The 20,054-nt window shown below is 41.9% G+C and overlaps 1 protein-coding gene across 2 annotated transcripts in view; it reads right to left on the bottom strand.

Moving 5' to 3' along the window:
* Positions 1-4,560: 4,560 nt before the first annotated feature.
* ABCG1 (ATP binding cassette subfamily G member 1) overlaps positions 4,561-20,054 on the bottom strand; it is a 75,333-nt gene continuing 59,839 nt past the window's right edge. The window contains exons 6-15 of one of the 2 annotated variants that reach the window (XM_065408058.1): positions 14,976-15,121; positions 13,724-13,847; positions 11,320-11,434; positions 10,506-10,687; positions 10,267-10,368; positions 8,645-8,813; positions 7,829-7,929; positions 7,125-7,283; positions 6,229-6,347; positions 4,561-4,789 (exon numbers count right to left, since the gene is read on the bottom strand). In XM_065408058.1, coding sequence (XP_065264130.1) covers positions 4,561-4,789; positions 6,229-6,347; positions 7,125-7,283; positions 7,829-7,929; positions 8,645-8,813; positions 10,267-10,368; positions 10,506-10,687; positions 11,320-11,434; positions 13,724-13,847; positions 14,976-15,121 — 1,446 coding nt within the window. The remainder of the gene's footprint in view (positions 4,790-6,228; positions 6,348-7,124; positions 7,284-7,828; positions 7,930-8,644; positions 8,814-10,266; positions 10,369-10,505; positions 10,688-11,319; positions 11,435-13,723; positions 13,848-14,975; positions 15,122-20,054) is intronic. The other variant, XM_065408067.1, reaches the window with a different exon arrangement.

Genomic DNA, 20,054 nt, shown 5'->3' with positions numbered 1-20,054 from the left:
AGGTGTAGGGAGCATTGAGTCAGGATCTGTCAATACACAAAGTCAATGTAAAATGCATTAGGGCTTAATGTCCCCATCGCTTGTGCCAAGGGGGTTAAGACACAGACACCATAAAACAGCAGGTCAGAGTGAAACAAAACAAGACTTCAAAATGAGTCCATGGAAGTGCTGGGTGTGCAGTGAAGGCAAGATCAAGCCCTATGTTTGCTGTGTTATCATAATAAGATTTAACATCTCATGCAAGGCTCCAGTGCAGCGCTAGGGTAAGGTTGCTGCCACTTTTAGCCAACCTATAAGCAGAATCAGAAACAAACAACATGATGTACAAATAATTCGCTAATGGGATTTTAAGTAAAGGGTTGCAAAAGAAACAGAGCTAAACAATCGCTGTCAGGAAAAGACTATGCTGATGTTAAAATTTAAAATAAAAGATATTCACATTTAATTGGCAAAATCAGTGTAGACAGTGGCTAAAAGCAGCACAGAAATCATTTTCATTGTGGTCCCTAACTACTGGTGCAAATATTAGCGCTGGATCTTTGGGATTGGAACTCTAGGCTCTTGCTACATGCATTAAGAAATGGCTTCTGCTCTTGCTCCAGTGCACTGCCAATTCCATTGTTTACCACCCAGCTATCTGTGTTCATGCTAACTCCAAAAGCCTGGGCTGAACACAAGGCAGGTCTCAATTCAGGAAAGCATCCCTGCTCAGGAAAGCACTTAAGTGTATGTTTCAATCCCACGGAAGTCAATAGGACTGAAGCACGTGTTTAAATGCTTCCCTGAATAGGGATGGATTTAAGAACATGCCGAATAAGGGCCCCAGTTGCCAGACTGGGATACCAAATTCTGCAAATGGGAGGTGTCAAGTACTGACTAGCACAGCTTAACCCTTGTGAACAAATCCAATTATCTGAAAAAGTTGGGAATCACTAAACTAATAACAGGTTTCAGAGTAGCAGCCGTGTTAGTCTGTATCCGCAAAAAGAACAGGAGTACTTGTGGCACCTTAGAGACTAACTCAAATACATTCGTTAGTCTCTAAGGTGCCACAAGTACTCCTGTTCTTTTTACTAAACTAATAACACTTCCTGCATAAGGGCCTGATCCAACTGCCATTAAAGTCAATGGTAGTCACTGTTTCCATTGGTATCAATGGGCTTAAGATCAAACCCCACACATGAAGCCCTGTTATCTTGCAAAGCCTCAAAGGACTAACTTCAACCCACTGCGTTAGCTACTTTCATAGATCCTAGTGCTGGAAGTGTCCTCTTGATTTATCCACTACGAGTCCATTGTATTTATCTGGAATTTCAGGGGGGTGAGCAAATGACAATGTTGAGGAGAGGAGAGCTCAGTGAATTGAAAAAAAGGAGGCACATGTTTGTTAAGCCACCTGGGGGTTGCATCCCCTTCGCAAGGATTTTCAGTGGGGGCTGTGTTCACAAGTTTATGATGCCTGAACTCTCCTCTTGAGCCCTGTACGGTTCCCAAATACAAGGGCCTTAGGCCAGGAGAGAAGAGGGAAATAGAATTAACACAGTACGTTTAAATATAACTCTATTATTCCACCATACTTATGACTGTAAATACGAAACACTCATTTTTTAGGACTGAACAGCAGTTCTGGATTTGCACTTGTTATACAGAGAGGAAAATATAAGTAGACAATCATTTTTTTGCTTAGCAAAATTATGCCATTAACAGTAGTATCTGTTTAACAGTGAGCACATAGAAAAAAAATATACCTTCTTCTGTGTGGTGGTCAGTTTCTCCCTTCCTTCCCACCCCCCAGGAGAACACTGTGCATTGTAATAAAGAGCTTAAAAGGTTATTTCCTATTTAGTCAGGGTCATTGGGGAATGAACCCATTACACAAAGGCCATGTCTACACTACATGGACGATAATGGCGTAGCTACAATGCTGTAGCTGTGCTGGCGTAATCCTGTAATGTGGACACAGCTTATAGCAATCATGGGGGCGGGATAGCTCACTGGTTTGAGCATTGGTCTGCTAAACCCAGGGTTGTGAGTTCAATCCTTGAAGGGGCCATTTAGGTAACTGGGGTAAAAATCTGTCTGGGGATTGGTCCTGCTTTGAGCAGGGGGTTGGACTAGATGACCTCCTGAGGTCCCTTCTAACCCTGATATTCTATGAAGGAGTTTTCCCGTCGTTGTAGGAACACCACCTCCCTGAGTGATGGTAGCTACGTCGGTGGAAGCATACTTCCATCAGCCTAGTTGCAGCTACACTTGGGGTTAGGTTGGCATAGCTCTGGTGTGGATTTTTCTCACCCCTGAGCAACACAGCTATATTGACCTAAACTATAAGTGTAGACCAGGCCTTTGATATAACAAATACACTTTTCACCATAGCCTTTGAGACATGTCAGTTTTCTGGGCAGTATGGCCCTGATCCAGCAAAGCTTTCAAACATGTGCTCCACTTTAAAGACATGAGTAGTTCCAGAAGTCAAAGGACAACTCACAAGTGTAAAGTTAAGTATGTACTTAAGTGCTTTGCTGGAAATGAGTTTATAAGAACCTCATTAGAATGGAATAGATCCATCTAACATGGAGTAGATGGGGTATCAGAGAAACTCTTCCTTTTGTGAGAACAATCAGGACAGAATGGGTCACCTTACACCATCACACCTTTTTCTAAATGAAAACATGGTGATGATCAGTACAGTGTTCATTTCTGTAGTCACACAGACTGATGTAAGACTGTAGACCCACCCGCCAGTCTCCAACATAGAGTACTGTGATGGGGTGTCCTCCTACACAAGGCCTGAAGGGGCTAAGGTGGCCAGGTGGGCCAATTTACCGCCTAGGCTGCACTTGGAGGAGGAGCCAGAGAGCAGGGACTAATTAGAAACCAGGCTCAGCAGGAAGGAACAGGAGGGCCTGCATAAAGCCCAGCAGCTGAGAGTAGCTAGGGGCTGCAGAGAGAGAGAGAGAGAGAGAAAGAGGATGCAGTCACTCTGAGGGCGAGAGCAGGAAGTAGCCCGGGGATACAGCAGTAAGTTTTAGGACTGTGCAGACCTTAACTGCTTGTTGTAGGTTCCCTGGGCTGGAACTCAGTATAGAGGGTGGGCCTGGGTTCCCCCACCAGCCACTGGGGAAGTGGAACCATTAAGGGGCAGTGAATGGGAAGACTGCCTGGGACAGTAGGTCCTGAGAGACTCTGATACCCCAGTAGGGGAAGACTACATTGACCTGGTCAGAGGGCCAAGCCATGAAGCAGGAGCAGTTTCCATCCCGAGACAGCGAAACACAGAGAGAGTGATGGAATGCAACAGCAGGAAGGGGAGTCGCTCTGGCAGAGCTAATCCCGAGATGTGGACAGACGGAGGCAGTGAGGAAGCACCCCATGACAGTAACTCAGACACAAATGTTCACTGTCTCACAGACAGCATTTAACCAGCTATCCTGGTTTGCAGGGTTTCGTTAACTATATTCAAGCTTCAGCCAAAAGGAAGTATCGGAAGCATTTAATGTTTGAATTGATGCATATATGACCAAAAGTAAAATGATACAAACCATATCCACACAGATCTGGGCTAGATAAACAAAGAACCCAACAGACTGCTAAAATCTTCTAGATGTCATTACAAAAGAAAACAGCCTTGGAGCTCTTTGCTTTTGCATTCACAGGAGGTAGTTCATGTGGATAATGAACACAATTAGCATTTTAACTATCACAAATAAGGTGGGTTTAAAAGACATTGCAAAAACAGATTTTTTTAAAAAATAAAGCAATCATCTGTGGACAGCTTAAATATTCCTGACTATCTGTGCTCTATTTTTTTTACATAGGAATCACAGGTTTACAGTCTGACTCTGGTTTTGTCTTTTTTCCTTAGTATTACAATTTCTGAGTCTGAGACCATCTCATCAAGTAAAGCCCCAGAATTCTAAATTTAGATAGTGTATCACTATGATTATTTTTTTTAAATATTATCCATCCCTATTAAAAAAAAAAGACGTCTTTTCTTGAGAATCAGTAAGCTTACAGACTTTGGGTTTGGATGGATAATTCTTGTGGAAGAGAGATCCAAAGTGATACATAAAAAAATTTCAAAGATGACACTCTGAATTTAAAATAAAGTGATAATGCTACTTTCTTTGCATCCCCCCACGTGGTACTTGACTGACTGTTGATCAATAATCACCAGCCACATAAATGTCATTGTACAACTCTGGCTATCAGGACAAACATCGTCTTATCACAGAAATGGTTTTCATAAAGGAAAGTTCCTGAAACCAGTTTTTGTTGCAGTTACATTGTTTCACAGTTGAAACTCTACATTGCAAAATTCCCTTCTATTTTTTCTTCCTAATTAAAGCTAGAAGTGTAATGAAAATGTGACCCAATCCAACTGGACTGATTAGCTTAACACTACACATCCACTAACCCAATACAGTTCTCTATGGGCTGGATCATAACAGCGTCTGTAACTGGGCACTGGACACCAGCCTGCCACGATGAGACAATAACAAGTTCCCTCTACTGCATGTCTAGGGTTCCTCCTATTGGATAGTTTTGTTTGTTTTTCCTTTACCTCTCTGCTTGGATTTTGTATCTGAGAACAAAATAGGCAATAAGACGCAGAGAGAAGAAGAAAATTCCAAGCACAATGAAGTCCAAGTAAAGTTTGGCATTTTCTACATCCAGTTCTCTCAGGATGGCCGCTGATTTTTGAAAGTGGCAAGTATCATCTTTGTCGCAGTGAAGATCTTCTCGATCCAACCCATAGATGGAGAGAATAACGCCCTCAAACCCGTACCTAGAAAGGAAAGGATGGATTACAAGGTAAAATTCTAACCAGGGCAAGAATTTCTCATTTTTTATGATGGACTCAAGAGGGAAAACACTCATAATGAGAGCTCAGATGGTAAACACTGAAGAGTTAAATACTGTCCTCAGAGGCAGGAAGTTTTAGGCCAGATTCTCGCCTCGGTTGCATTCAAGCAAATCACACTTCAGTGGGTTTTGCATGGGTGCAACAGGATAGAATTTTGCTTTTAATAGAACATTAAAAAAACAATACAATCAACTTTCCTTAAAGGAGAACATTATTAAAAAAAAAATCAGAATAATCTCTGTTTATATTTAAAAAACATGCTAGTGACTTTATTAAAATTGACATGGTTAATATATATATTTTTAAAGAGAAAATATACTTAGTGCCTGGAGACAGTTGTATTGTATGATGAGGAAGAAACTGGAATGTCTCATCCTAATTGTCCTCTGCACGCTTCTCGTGGCACATCCTCAGCAGGAAACTTCCCCCAGCTCCCCTGTCTAACCTGGATCTGGTCTCACTTAGGACCTGATCCTGCAAGCAGATGAGCTAGCATGGATCCCTCTGTGGGACTCTGATTTCAGTGGGACTTCACATGGGTTGGACAGGGGCCTTAGGAACAAAACCATTTCTCCTCCATCCTGACATTGGACGCTAGCTACCATCCCAGTCTACACTGGCTTCTGATAAGTCTCTGGATATGAGGAATGAACTCAGTCTGGCGTATTTGCAAACCAGGACAGAGTTTGACTTGGGTTGTCTTTATAGTTCTACAACCTGGAAATAAACTATTTTTCGAAACCACCTCAAACTGACTTTGCCATTATCTAGGACATATACAAAAGTTGTTTGAGTGGACATTTTCTAAGCCCCCTTAGCTCCCTCTGCAATGTCACCTTCCTGACCCTCTTCCTCTGGAAAAAACCCATTGGACACCTACAGAAGTATCATTATTGGTTAAGCTGGACAAACAGGCTTTATCCAAGAGGTCTGTCTGAACCGTCAGTGAGATATGCCATGAGATATACAGTAAAATGCTAAATAGCCTCCGAAGTGAAGTGCTGGCAACCCCATTAAAGTCTTGCTATGGACACTTTGTCCTCACCTTTATATGTCAAAGCGACTGGTCCAAATTCTCTGTCAACTTACATGCTGTGCACCCTTTGAATTTAGTGGGATTGAACAAGGCATAAATCAGCACAGATATTGGCCCATTACATATAATCCATGCTAAGATTTTTCTTATTTCATGTTGTTATACATACTTTGTACAGTAAAATAATTTGGGATTGTTCTTTTACATACATTTCCTACTGGAAACATGGAAATACATCACATTAAATCCTAAAAGAATGTGCTGTAAATGTGGTAACCTTAGCATTAAAAGACAAAAAATTCCAGGTTAAGGTCCCACACGGTACCTGACATATGAGATGTAGGACATCCATTGGAGGTATGCGGGAATGGTATCAAAGCTGACAAAAAATCCTGAGAAAAGCAGGACTGGGATGGCTGTAACCGGACCCACGAATGTTGCCACCTGGAAAAAGGAGGAAACAAATGATGCCTTCTCAGACAGCCAAAGAAACATCCAGGGGTTCGGGGTACTCCCTGCTTTTAAATTTCTTCACTGCTGTTGGGGAAGGTGGTCTTTAATTCAGTAAACACTCTCTAAGGCACAAATCCTCTGTCCTGTGTCAAACTCAGATAAGCAGTTGAAGTTCACCCAGCCATGCTACAGAATGGCATTGCAGTGTCGCCCCCTGCAACTACCCCTTCTTCAGGGCAGCAGTCATGTCAACAGCTGCTTCACTCCCTCTCTGTAGACGGTTTGGGTTATAGATCTGTTTAGTGGTGACTCTGCCTTGCCTCCTGCACATTTCTGTCTGTACTTGGATGCCACTAGTGAGAACAGCTGCAGGTCCCCAGCACCCTACCCCACTTTACACTACAGAATCACATCAGTTCTGCAATTTATAGGACATGATGCACTTGTGGGTGAGTGGGGTATAACATCCATTTGAAAGAGATGGGTGATCTGGCAACTCATTCAGTGCTGAGGTGCTTAAAGAGCTCATTCTTTCAAATGCTGTAACAACATCACTGCTTTCTCGCTATTATTTATTAATTCTTAAGCAGCTGTAAAGACACCAAGAATCGGCTAGAGAACCCCTTCTTTGCTGTTTCTTTGCAGGTGGTTCAGAGTGAGATGAGAAGTGCAAAGGAGGTCAGGGAACTTACAGCAGCAGCCGTGGCAAGAAGCCATTGGCAGGGGAAACAAGGTTCTGGTGAGATCATAACACACAAATGCCAGTACCTGAAGCGATGTGGAGGCTGCACCTATCAGAAGACCCAATGACTGAGCCACCAGCGATGTCATTGTCCCCAGGGCCGCGAACAGGACAAATCGGAGCGCATCTGATGGCTGTGAAGTCATCCAATACACGATGCTGCAATATGCCACAGGAAACATAATCTGCAGAAAGATACATCTGCAGTTACTACATTATAGACTCAAGCCAAAAGCGATACAGAATGTTTCAGTGTTGCTGAAAGCAATATAAACACCTAGAAAGCATTATATCCTACTTAACCCATCTCTCTCATCCCTCAATGCTGTACTGAAAGTGATGATGCTCAGAGGGGAGTTAGCACATCCATCACATCCTATCAAATCTATCATGTCCTGCATGCTACCTTAGACTAAAAACACAGCTTCCACTTGCTACCAGCCCTTTGCAGCCACTAGGCACAAAAGCAAACGAAAAGCCCCTGTCTTTCTTTAGTTTATTTATTCAGGAAAGCTCAGGTTAGACACAGGATCTTGATTTCAATAAGGTCCTGCCATTTATTCCCAAAGGGTGTTTGGTTTCAGTCAGGAAGCACATACACTAACACACAGGCAGTTTTCCACCACTCTGGTATTTAAATGAGATTAAAACACTGATGAAATGCTGATATCTACTTCACTTGCAAGTGGATACAATAAAAATGCTCTGTGGTTTATTCAAAAGTATATACCTGAAAAGGGACATCAGCCATGGTTTTAGCTAGATAGTAGGCCTTCAGACTGTACCAGTAGTTCAGATGCTCTCTGAGAAATACACCCATCTCAAGAGGAACTAGATAGAATAAAAATTAATAAGCTGGTTACTTACACTGTTAGAGTGTGACATGCTTGTGCATAATAATATCCTACCCATTTGTAATTCTGAGAAGCTGCAATACTACAGTGTGTCTGGAACGCCAAAACAATTGTCAGACCAGCAACACACTGAATCATGTCCCTTGAGGCACAAGAGGTCAGCCTGGAGAGCAGCTCATTGTGCACATATCTGCCAGGCTGCTCAGATGACATGGCTCTCCCTTAAAGAGGCTTTGTAAACAAAAACTATGTGGTTAAAAGTTGAAAGCCACAAGTCTTCTTTCCTGTCATGGAGGGAATCTAAGATGACAGCCTACAATGTAAAACCTTGCAGGCTCTGCAAGACCCTCACATGATTATGGTGACAGCCCTATCGTTAAAGAGTCACAAGTTAAAAAGCTTGGCGGTGTCACCCTAGTCCCTATCCATATACATTGTATACATACAACACAGGGTCACATCACTGGCATCTTCGGACCATGGCAAATTCCAGATCAGAGCTGGAAGTTTTTCTCTATCCAGTGCAATTAGTCAAGTCAAATGAGTGCAAAATGTACTCACTTTTATTAAAAATTAAGCCAAAATTCATATGTGGTTTCACATGAAATAGGTATACTCCAGCACTGCTTACTTCATTCCAGCTAAAATAACTTATTTACAAAAAATATAGTAACAACATGGTCAGTACTCACACGTAAGGACAGTTGGCATAAGAGCAGCAAACATAAGGAACAACATGGAAAAAAAGAGGAAGCCAGAGTTGCTTAAGACTTTCTTAGCTTCATTTCCAATCCCTAAATATAGCAAGCCTATAAGAAGTCCAATTCCAATGTGTGATGTGATCCGCAAATGTGTCAGGACCTAGGAGCAAGGAAAAGTAGTATCTCTGATCAGCATGTTTGGCTCTAACAGCTACCACACTGTATGTAAAATCAACTAACAGCCTGCAAAAATCTTAAATATATCCTAAAATAAACTATTTAGAAATGGTCATTTCCCACTAGCTAATTGGGCTCCAGATAGACAAAGCTCCATTAATGGAATTTCTAGATGTACCCCGGCCAATCAGATACAAGGACCAATGGAGAACAGAATTTTGCTCTCCAGGCAAAGGCTGTAACGGAGGATGTCCCAGAATAGTGTCTGACAATCTCTGTGTAGCCACTGGCATACTTCCTCAAGAGAAGCAGACTTTTTCTCTGCCTAAAAAGTAGCTGAAACACAATAGAAAGGGCTTTGAAAGAGTCAAACAAGATATTTTGAGTTTATATTGACAAAACCAAATTAATCTGACATTGATTAGCTCTTGGTATTCTCTCAGTAATTCAGTATCACTACAATAGATATGGCACCAGGTACAGAGGCCAGAAGAAAATCTAGAATAGTCACATCTTTATGATTAAGCAAAAAGAAATTTCCTTAAGTAATAGCTATTAACTGCCCAATTTGAGCATCCCACCGGGAAGAGACGAGGAAACTATTATACAATGAGAGGGTGGTCTTTTGAAGACATCTGTGGGGTAGCCTCTGTAGATAACTAGCAAAGAAAATTATGAGTTAAGTGGATAATGCCTAGACAGGTAATCTGGAAAATCTGAAGCTGGATATGTCTTTTTGGATGAATAATAATTCCTTGACATTAAGATTAATTATAGTGTCTTAACTAAACATTTTAATTTACCTTAATTAACTATTGGGAGCTTTGACCAATGGGGGCAACGGTCCCATGCTGGCACATGTGGAAAGGGTGGTGAAGCTCCTAATCCAGCGTAGCCGTTCAGAGCCACAAAAGGAACTCTAGCTGAGTGACCTGAGAATTCCTCCGAAGATTCCTGCTGCTGTGCAGCCTCCATACACCCAAACACAGACACAATGCACACTGCGACTTCACCTCACTAACTGGCCAGTTATATTTGAAAAGGACAAATTTATCCCAACCCTCCCCTTATGACACTGTAATTAATAACAACCTGATTCTCCACTGCCTTGCAGTTTGCAGAATCATTTACACTGGTGCAACTTTGCATTCCCTTTGCACTGGTGTAATGACTGCACAAAGTGTAGAGTAGCAGAGAATCAGGCCCCGGATGGGATTTTTTTCAGATATTTCTCCTATCTGAATACCAGTCAAAAATGTATGATTCTCCACTCTCGTACTATAATTACTGAGACTCAAAACACAACCTCCGTGTTTTAAAGTTCTGTGCCAATCTGCACGCACATAAGGTGGATGCTGAAGTTAAACCCAGGACACCACCTCACAAACACACGAAAAGTGCCCTGGGCTACAAAAGTATGTTAAAAGCAGCCTTACCGAATCCCTCATGATGGTGAGAAAAGTTCTTTTAAAGAGGATGCAGAACTGGGTGAGGCAGCTGGCTGAGAAGCTGTGACAGCCTTCTGTGGATGAAGAGTCCTGAGGTGACAGACAACACAACAAACTAAGCTCCTTGCAGAATCTTATTTACTGTTCACTAACAAGCCCCAGCTCCATGCAGCAGAACATGCACAGCTCTCCGCTACTTACTTAATATTTCGATTATTTCTCTCAACCTCCCTCCCCTTCAGTGCTTTGCATGGATTTACCTCGTCAGAGGGTCGATGCCATAAGAAGGGGTTCAGTTCATTCTCGCCACCAGCATCTCTCTTGTAGTCCGTGTCGCACATCCCTTCCCGTGCTGCTCTGACCAGCCGACTGTTCTGGTCCCCGTATTCACCAGATGCAACCTCCATCACTACATAGAGCATTTAGAGGAGATTTACTCATTCTACACCATACATTAGTCACAGGCTTGGCTATTGGGGCCTAATCCTGCAACACTGAAGTCAATGACAACTTTTACCACTGATTTCAATGGGAGCAGAAGCAGGCCTTAAATGCACAATATTTGTATGTAAAAAGCCTACATTTTTCTGCTGCTAATACTTGTTAAATACAACATTTTAAAGGAAATATAATGAACGTCTGGCTGCCTTAGTACTCATTATATGGATTGCAGACCTGTTTATTCTGGTCCCTACTGCTACTGTGAAACACTTAGCTATGACTATAGAATGATATAGTATTGTTTTCACAAGGTCTGTGGTGTTTCATTAGAAAACCATGGAAGTTTATAGGTGTGACACACATTCTGCCTTTCATTTCCTACTATTCCATAGTTTGCATTTCAATCAGAAAAAGTCACTTATTAGTCCCACCACTAGATGGCATTAAAATGATTTACAAAAAACAGGGGACTCATTCCACACTGACACAGTAAAAATATAGAAACAAAAACCAATAAAAGCCTCACTATTTCTATTTCACCCAGAGGAGCTAATCAAAAGGAAAATAAGCAAACTGGAAAAGTTATTCAATTTTCCTTACCAAAATCTGCTGGATTGTGGTAGGTTGGACAGTTTAAACCCAAATCTCTCAAATAAGGGACAAGGTTTAACACTTTCCCACGGTAAATACATTGTCCTTGACTTAAAACATAGAGCTGAAAAATAAAAGATAGAGAAAGTGAGAAAACATCAGAACCTTTGAATGTGTCTGTGACGTTGCACTCTATATGATTTTATGAAAATATGCTCATGAGTTTAAATATAATGTAACTGGAATATGCTTCACGCAAAAGGTCTCTTGTAAGGTATCATTACAAAGCTTATGATCTACTGAGTGTGGTCATCCTATTTGTATAAATGTACCACTCTTGTATCTGAAACTAGAAATATGAAATATAACTCTGAGGGCCTATTGTAATTATGCAAAGTGTGGGCCATTAATGGTGGTTTGGAATCTTGATGACTCCCATTAACCAGGACAACTGTCTGCAGATGGCTCTGTTTTACTTGTAAGTCTCCCTGTATACGTGTGTGCTCGCAAGTGGGTAATGAAGTTTTACAGTGACATGTGATCATGTCACCTGAACTGGAATCCATCTTTAACCTGGTGCTTTTCCATTGAGAAGGAGGGGGTGGGAACCCAGAGAGGGACAAAGATTCCCGCCTTATGCGTGGAACAGAACAAAACTGGGAGCCATCATGAGGAATCCCCTAGCTACCACCTGAGCTGGAACAAGGACTGTACCAGGGGAAGGGATTGTGCCCAGACTAGGAAGGCGTCCAGTCTGTGAAAGAGACTTATTGAAACATCTCTCAGGGTGAGATTTTATCAGTACTCAGTTGTATTACTGTATTAGGCTAGATTTGCGTGTTTTATTTTATTTCACTTGGTCATTCACTTTGTTCTGTCTGTTACTACTTGGAACCACTTAGATCCTACTTTCTGTATTTAATAAAATCACTTTTTACTTATTAACTAACCCAGAGTATGTATTAATACCTGGGGGGGGGGGGGCAAACAGATGTGCGTATCTCTCTATCAGTGTTATAGAGGGCGAACAATTTATGAGTTTACCCCGTATAAACTTTATACAGGGTAGAACAGATTTATTTGGGGTTTAGACCCCATTGGGAGTTGGGCATCTGAGTGTTAAAGACAGGAACACTTCTGTAAGTTGTTTTCAGTTAAGTCTGCAGCTTTGGGGCACATGGTTGAGACCCTGGGTCTGTGTTGGAGCAGACTGGCATGTCTGGCTCAAAGACAGGGTGCTGGAGTCCTAAGCTGCCAGGGCAGGAAAGCAGGGGCAGAAGTAGTCTTGGCACATCAGTTGGCAGTTCCCAAGGGGGTTTCTGTGATCCAACCCGTCACAGTGTCTACCTGCTTTCTCATAGCAACTGGAGTAGTCAGTTAGTAGCTGTTTGATTTGGAAGAAAATAGCAACAGATTGAAAAGATTTGTCAACACTGAACGTGGAACTACAATTAATGGAAAATCTGCAGAATATTAGAGATGTTCAAGATATGAACTCTGCAAAACAACCCCTTCAGGGCTTGTAGTGTACTAATATAGAAACATCATAATTCATCCCTTAGACACAGGTTGGAAAGCAGGCTGGAAATGGCATGACTGTGCCATCTTATTTCCATAAATTATTCGTGTTTTTGGTATGAAGATGGGGCTGGCGAATTCAGGGGGCAATGGGGGAACAGGAGGAGAAGAAGGAAGAACAGTAAGAAATAGCTTGATTAGTCTTGCTTTTAGCCTCTCTATGGACTTCATTTAAACTCATTGAAAGAGTGGCAATCTTCAAGAGCTTGTTCACCTACTGTAGAGTGGGTTTTCTCTAAGCTCTCACAACTCTCACTTAAATGGCATAAGAAGATTAAAGTAAATTTAAATCTAATCTAAACAGGAACAGACCATATCCTGCCATCAGTGTGAACAAAGATTTCTGACAACCTTCATTTTTCTGTTTTATTCTTTCACATGAATACAAAAAAGCAATCTGTTCTCAGTTATTCAGGGTCAAACCAGAGTAATTCCATCAAAAATGAATGGAATTTTCTGAATTTACACCAGAGTAGCCAGGATGAGAATTTGGCCCAGCAACATTACAGACCTTAAGAGTAACGCACTCATACTAATTCTTATTTACTATAACACACAAAACATTGGCAGGAAAGGACCCAAAATTCAGGAGTGTGATAATCATGACTTCTAAAATTTACCAGCCAGATTCTTTAAAATCAAATAAATAAATAATATAATATAAAAACAGGAACATGAAGGGAAAAAGTGAAAATCATATTTTGTTCAAACCTACAACTCTAGTGATACTGATTTGGGACATGATCTGTGATTTTGCATTATCTCCAGCCTGCACCAATTATACATACAACATATTTAAACAAATATGTAAACCAGAAGAATTTCTGAAAGGTACCTGATCAAATAACTCAAACAGTTTGGCACTTGGTTGATGAATAGTGCAGATGATGGACCTGCCACCCTGGGCTAACGCCTTCATGAGAGAGACAACCTGAAAGCAAGATGCACTGTCCAAGCCACTGAAAAAAAAGGCACAAAGGTGTTTATTAGATGTGGTTCCATGTGCAACTGTTCAAAATAATACATGTGCTATGATGTTTCTGTCTCTCATTATTATCTTTTTACAAAATACATCTTTATCATCTAACACTACACCAGACAGTATCTCTGGGTTCTTATCTCTGTCTTCCCTTGGCCTTTTCCTTTATCAAGCATGCATCATACTTAATTAAAATGGGAGTTCTTCACAGGGTTACCGTATGCAATTTTCAAATTCTAGGATTGTGGGTTCTGATTAATGCATGGGTTCTAACAAACTAAGGGCCAAATTCTACTCTCAGATACACATCTATGGCCCAACTAACTTCAGGGCTGTCATGAGTGTCTTCCTGAGGCAGAATTTGCTCCTAAATGTATTAAATTAAAAATGCAATTATCAAAAATGTTTAAGCTAATTGGCCATCTTCACTTCAAGGGAAACTACACATTATAATCTGAAGAATTTTTTCTGCCTCTCTTCTGGGGCATCCCTCTAGGATTTCTCTCAATCGCCCTCTTCCATATTGTTTCCCTAACAACCACCTTTAATAGCCCCATGTCATGTCAGGTTACAACAGTAACCCAGTGCACTAACGGGTGACCCTACTGAAACGATTTCTTGGGGTTTGCATTGCTCTATGGTTTTACACAGGTGTAACTCAGTTGCTTTCTATAATATTATCCCAGAGTAACCTGGAGTAACACAGTGGCAAATCAGGCCCTTTAAAATCAGTATTCAAAAATTACAGGTTTTACAGATGCTGATGCAAATATTTTAAATAAAACATACCAGAAGCATTTCCTAGCAATGAAAGGTGAGTGTAGCAAACATGAAGCTACATAACTTCATGCAGCATATAATCTGGTATCTACGTTTCAAAGGAAAGTCTTAATTTTCTTCTGTTTCAGCGATTTTAAGATGCTAACAAGGGCTAGTATGTTCTGTGATAGTTCTCTAGCACATGCGGGGGGGGGGGGGGGGCGGAATCACAAAAGTAGGTAGGCATCTAAGTCCCATTTAAATCAATGGGAGTTAGGTGCCTAAATACCTCTATGAATCCCACCCACAGTAGCAGTAGTCTACTTTCTAACATTTGGCCTTGATTTACCTGGTAGGTTCATCAAAAAACATAACTGGCGGGTTGTTCACCAGCTCCAAAGCAATGGCAAGACGCTTCCTCTGGCCCCCAGAAAGACTTCCAGTTCTTGTATTGGCACATGTCAGCAAACCCAGCGCTGTCAAGATCTCCTTTACCTGGGGACAGGATCAAAGCAACAACATGGGTCATTTAGATTGTTACCACACAAAAAAACCCAGAACATCTCTTACCATTATCACAGGTTATTCTATAAAGGATGAAAACAAACCAGTTGAACCTATGTTACCATTTATCTCGTCTCAGTATAATGTCAGAACAGTTGGATTTTCATGTCTACTAGATTAGTAGGGCTCCAGAAAACATCATTTCTCATTATGACCCAAAGTTTGGTCACCTTTCTCACATGACTAGTCCCATTAACTTCAGTGGGATTTCTTCCTTGTATAAAGTGAACAGGAATTGGTCCTCTAATGGCAATATTTTTTTTATTTGCAATCAGGACTTGGGTTTGTCCTCAGAGCCAGATGTCATAAGAGCTTTATGATTTCTGAACAGATAACATACAGCAAAACAAACATGACTTTTTGTAGATTTTCTAGATTTCTATTTACAAGGGAATCGTAGAATTAAACAGTAGAACTCAGTAGTTTCTAGAGTGTACTAACTTATTTTCATCTAATATCTCTGTTCCTCAAGGCCTACATTTTTAAAAGTGGCCACTGATTTTGGATGCCTCCATTTTTCTTGGCGACCAGTTTGGAACACCTAAAGCTTGATCGTCACAGGCAGTGAGGAGGGTCTCAAATGGGTCCTCAGGACTTGACACAGATCACGGACTGATGTAGGACAATGTGCCCCAGTGTCTTGGGGGACAAGAGAAGAAAAGTATTGGCTGCCATAATTTTTTTCTTTCAGCAACTGTGGGCCTGATCCTGTAGCCTTGACTCATGTGAGTATCTCATTGATTTCAATGGGACTAGTATATAAACAAGCCCTATACTTCTCAAATTATAATTTATAGTCCCCAAAAGGAGGACAGTTACTAGGCACTGACATTGACACCACACTGGAGTGTAGGAAGTGAAGTTTGCTGCTTTGCTTATGCTAAAATTGGCTTGGCTGGAGATAATGTACTTTGCAGAAACCTAACATGGTGACAAGTACATAAGGGCCTGATTCTGAAAGGTGCTGAACCCCTGCAACTGCCACTGTGTTGATTCCCATTGCCTTCAGTGGGAGCTGCAGGTGCTCATCTTTCTGGATTAGGTTCCATGAAAACAATGAAACACTTAAAAAAATTAATACAAAATTCTATAGAAAAATAATATTGTTGAAGATAAACCCTTAGATCATGGGTTCTCAACAAGTCAACAAAGGGGTGGGGGGGTCTCAACTTGATTCTGTTTTCACATAGTGTTACAGTATGGAAAAGGTTGAGAACCACTGTTCTAGATCCCAGAATCAAAGAGAGGGGATAGGAGGAAAGGTTACATCTATCATTTCCCACTTCTCCCAGTCACTATTTTAAACAAGCAACAATATTCAGGCTAAATCAAATTCTTCAAAAAAATAAATAAATTGATGATAGAAGCTATTTATTATTATTAAATATTTACATGGCAGAATGGTTATTAATAATGTATTACTTATATTGCAATAGAGCCCGGGGGCCCCACTCATGATCTGACCCCCACCATGCTACATGTGGTACAAATATGCAAGTTACAGTCCCTTCCTTGAGGAGTTTGCGTGTAAATTACACTGGGAATCTGAACAAGTGAATTGGCTTGTCTGGGCTGAATGTTTGCTATACATTTCTCATCTCACATTCCCTGAGGTGTGAGCCAGTTAACAAGTTTTTTTGCACGAATACAAGAAACAGTTTTCGCTGCTGAGACGTAGGTGTTTTTTAAACAAAACATTTTTCATTTGAAATCTGGGGAGCATCCTGTTTGGCTAATAAAGGAATCCTACTTGAGTGAATCAAAGCATCCAGCAAAAAAGTATTCCTATGGATTTCTCTCTCTGAAGAACCCCTCATGATTTATGCAGATTCTCTGGGATACTTACTCAGAGGATGTACAGAACACTTCAGAAAGGAACATATACCAGTATCTGAGAGAGCCTCGTGCCCTATTATGTTTCTAAGGGTTTCACATAGCTTTTGTCATCCCTACTGTGTGCACAATTAGGTCAGAAACAAAGGCAAAGGAAATGTATTACCATCTCTGAATGCTCCAGGAAGGGTGTAAAGTGACCACCACACAGGTCAGAAAGGGTTTCCCAGTCTCTCATCTATTAGCAGCACAGCGACAGCTAATGCTGCAGGAAGGGGCAGAGTGGGAGGAAACCTCTGAGATTCTCAAGCAGAGTTCCTCTTAAGTCATTGAGTCAATAGGCCACGAAGCATCCACAAACCCTGGCAGATACCCCAGGGATCTGTCTGAAATCTGGCGGGCCATCCCTGAGAGGCCCTGTGCACCTGACCTCACCCCATGAACCCAGGTAGTGTGGTTCAGAGCAATCTACCATGGACTCCTTGTTGTCACAGCTGCCCTGATACACCATAGAAAAAAGGAATATAGCTCCAGGCTGCACTCCCTCTCCAGCTATACCACCAGTCAATATGGGGCCATCCACTTCCCATCCTCACTCACTTAGCCCTGACCCCCTTTCCCTGTATGGATTTCTGTACCAGAAAGCAACCTCAGTGGGCCCTGGTAAGGTAGATTGTGCCCCGCTGGTGGCTGATCCCCCACCTCCTTTGCCATTCCCATGCAGATGAGGTGAGATGTCTAAATGATGCCTGGATCTGGGGAGCACAAGATGGCCCCTCAGCATTTATACTAGGTTAACGGAAATTAAAATCTGGCACTTCTTCCAGTAAAGAAAAAGTGACAGTACCCACAAAAATCACAGACACCCCAAATCTTGAACCCCCACGGAAAGAAAATGCAGCAAAAATTTTGAGGAGTCCACACTACAAGTGGTGACATTTTCATTTAAACATACTTCAAAGATGCAGATGCAGTGGACCACTAACTCATACCTTTTTATTAATTATTATTATTATTCTAAACGTGCATAGCCATTAAAACACAAGGGTCGGCCTTTTGAAGAGACTTTACTCAGTTTTTCTAAGTCCTAACTCAGACCAAACCCCCATTGGCTATAATGAGAAAGGCCTTAGTAAAAAGTGAGTCAGGACCTCAGGATTGACCCCAGACTGTTTACATACATTAAAGCTACTTCACATAGCTCTAGCACAGCAAAGGGGCCGTAAAGTTTACACTCACTTTAAGACCCCTTTATGTTGCCAGAATGACATAAAACAGCCTCAGTGTCACTGAGAATCAAGACCTTTAGTTTTCTGATTCTATGAAGCAGCAGGTTGCTGGTGCCTCTTCTACACTGGTATTTTCTCAGGGAATTTTATACAATATGCTAACTATATCCAGCTGTGTAAAACATGCCCCGCTCACCATACGAGAGCCAGACCATATTGGCTAAGGATGCCTGCGACCTGCCTTAGCAGCTATTCTTTACGGTAAAAGATAATGGGCCAGATCCTCAATTGGTGTAAAGTCAACATAACTCCATGAAAGTCAATGATTTTCACCACCTGTTCGTTCTAACTCATTTAACAAATTTAAGGCTTTAGTTATTTATGTTTACGTAGAGCAATCTGTTTGAGATAGAGTTGTGTTGTACAGATGCTCCCCGACTTATGCAAGCATTCCGTTCTGGAATGCCTTGCGTAAGTCGAATTTTGCGTAAGTCTGGAATATATACCCAACAATCGCACACACACAAAAAAAAAAAAAAAAAGCTTACGGAACTTATGGAACTTTTTCTGTAAGTCCGGATTTGCCTAAGTCAGGTTTGCATAACCCGGGAAGCGTCTGTATTTAAGCAGTACTAGTAGTAAGTTAGGGTTGGGTCATGGGTGGCCTGTGGGCAAGGAATGAGCTGCTGGTATCAGGGCCGAAGGTCAGAGGGCAAGGGCAGGTCAAAATCGCAAAGTCAGAGTCCATTACCAACTTGGGAGCGTGAGGCGAGAATTGGGTCAGGCTGGGCCAGGGTCTTTCACAGAGTCTGCAGTGGTCTTAAGCCAGAGACAATAAAACAAGGCTGGGCTCAGAAGCTGAGCCTAGGTCGAGAGCAGGGAATCAAGGCGAGTTGCAGTGAGGGGGATCTAAGGCAGAAGCACACCAGAGGTCTGCATTGCTCAGACGACTCCCAGAAGTGGTTTCCTGGTTTATATGGGGAGTGCCACCCAATCAAGGAAAGCTGTCACTCATGCCTTTTAGAATGGGATTTCCTGCAGTGCTTAGCCTCTCAGTTCCCCTTAGCAGCAACCCTACGTGGGCCCCGGGTGCTGATGAGGAAGCAGCACCTGCTAGAGACCATAGTTCTAGGCCTATGGGTTCTTACAAGTAACAATAATAAAACAGGCCAGTTCCTGCAGTCTTTACTCAGAAACAATTCTCATCGACTTCAACAAGAGTTTTGCTTGAGTAAGTGTAACACCAACAGACCCCAGTCGTCGGCGGGTGGGATCGAACCTGGGTTCTCTGAAGCTTAGTGCATGAGCCTCTACTTCGTGAGCTAAAAGCCACATGGCCCTTAGCTAAGGCTGTAGCAGACTCATTAATCTCTAAGTGGTCTCAGTGCCACTAGAGGGGACAGAGCACAGCACCACACCCAGGAGGTGTGTGGGTTACATACTTTACTTAGCTGTGGACGCACATCCTGAGCTTTAGAGACTTCCCAGCTGATATCCCGGACGAGCCTCCACGTATAACACCAACAGACCCTGGTCATTGGCAGACAGGATCGAACCTGGGACCTCTGGAGCTAAATGTATAAGCCTCTACTGCATGAGCTAAAAGCCACATAGCCTTAGTTAAGGGCTGTAGCAGACTCACTAATCTCTAAGTAGTCTGGGGACAGAGCACCACACCCAGGAGGTGTGTGGGTTACATAAGCACTGCAGGATTTATCCCATAATGTCACTTATACAACACTGAATTATTAAAATAATAATAGTTTAGACTTCTATAGTTCCTCTTGAATGAAGACATCGGA

This window comes from Emys orbicularis, chromosome 1, assembly GCF_028017835.1.
Source record: "Emys orbicularis isolate rEmyOrb1 chromosome 1, rEmyOrb1.hap1, whole genome shotgun sequence".
NCBI classification, from domain to species: domain Eukaryota; kingdom Metazoa; phylum Chordata; order Testudines; family Emydidae; genus Emys; species Emys orbicularis.
This window is presented reverse-complemented; position numbering and strand designations above follow the sequence as displayed.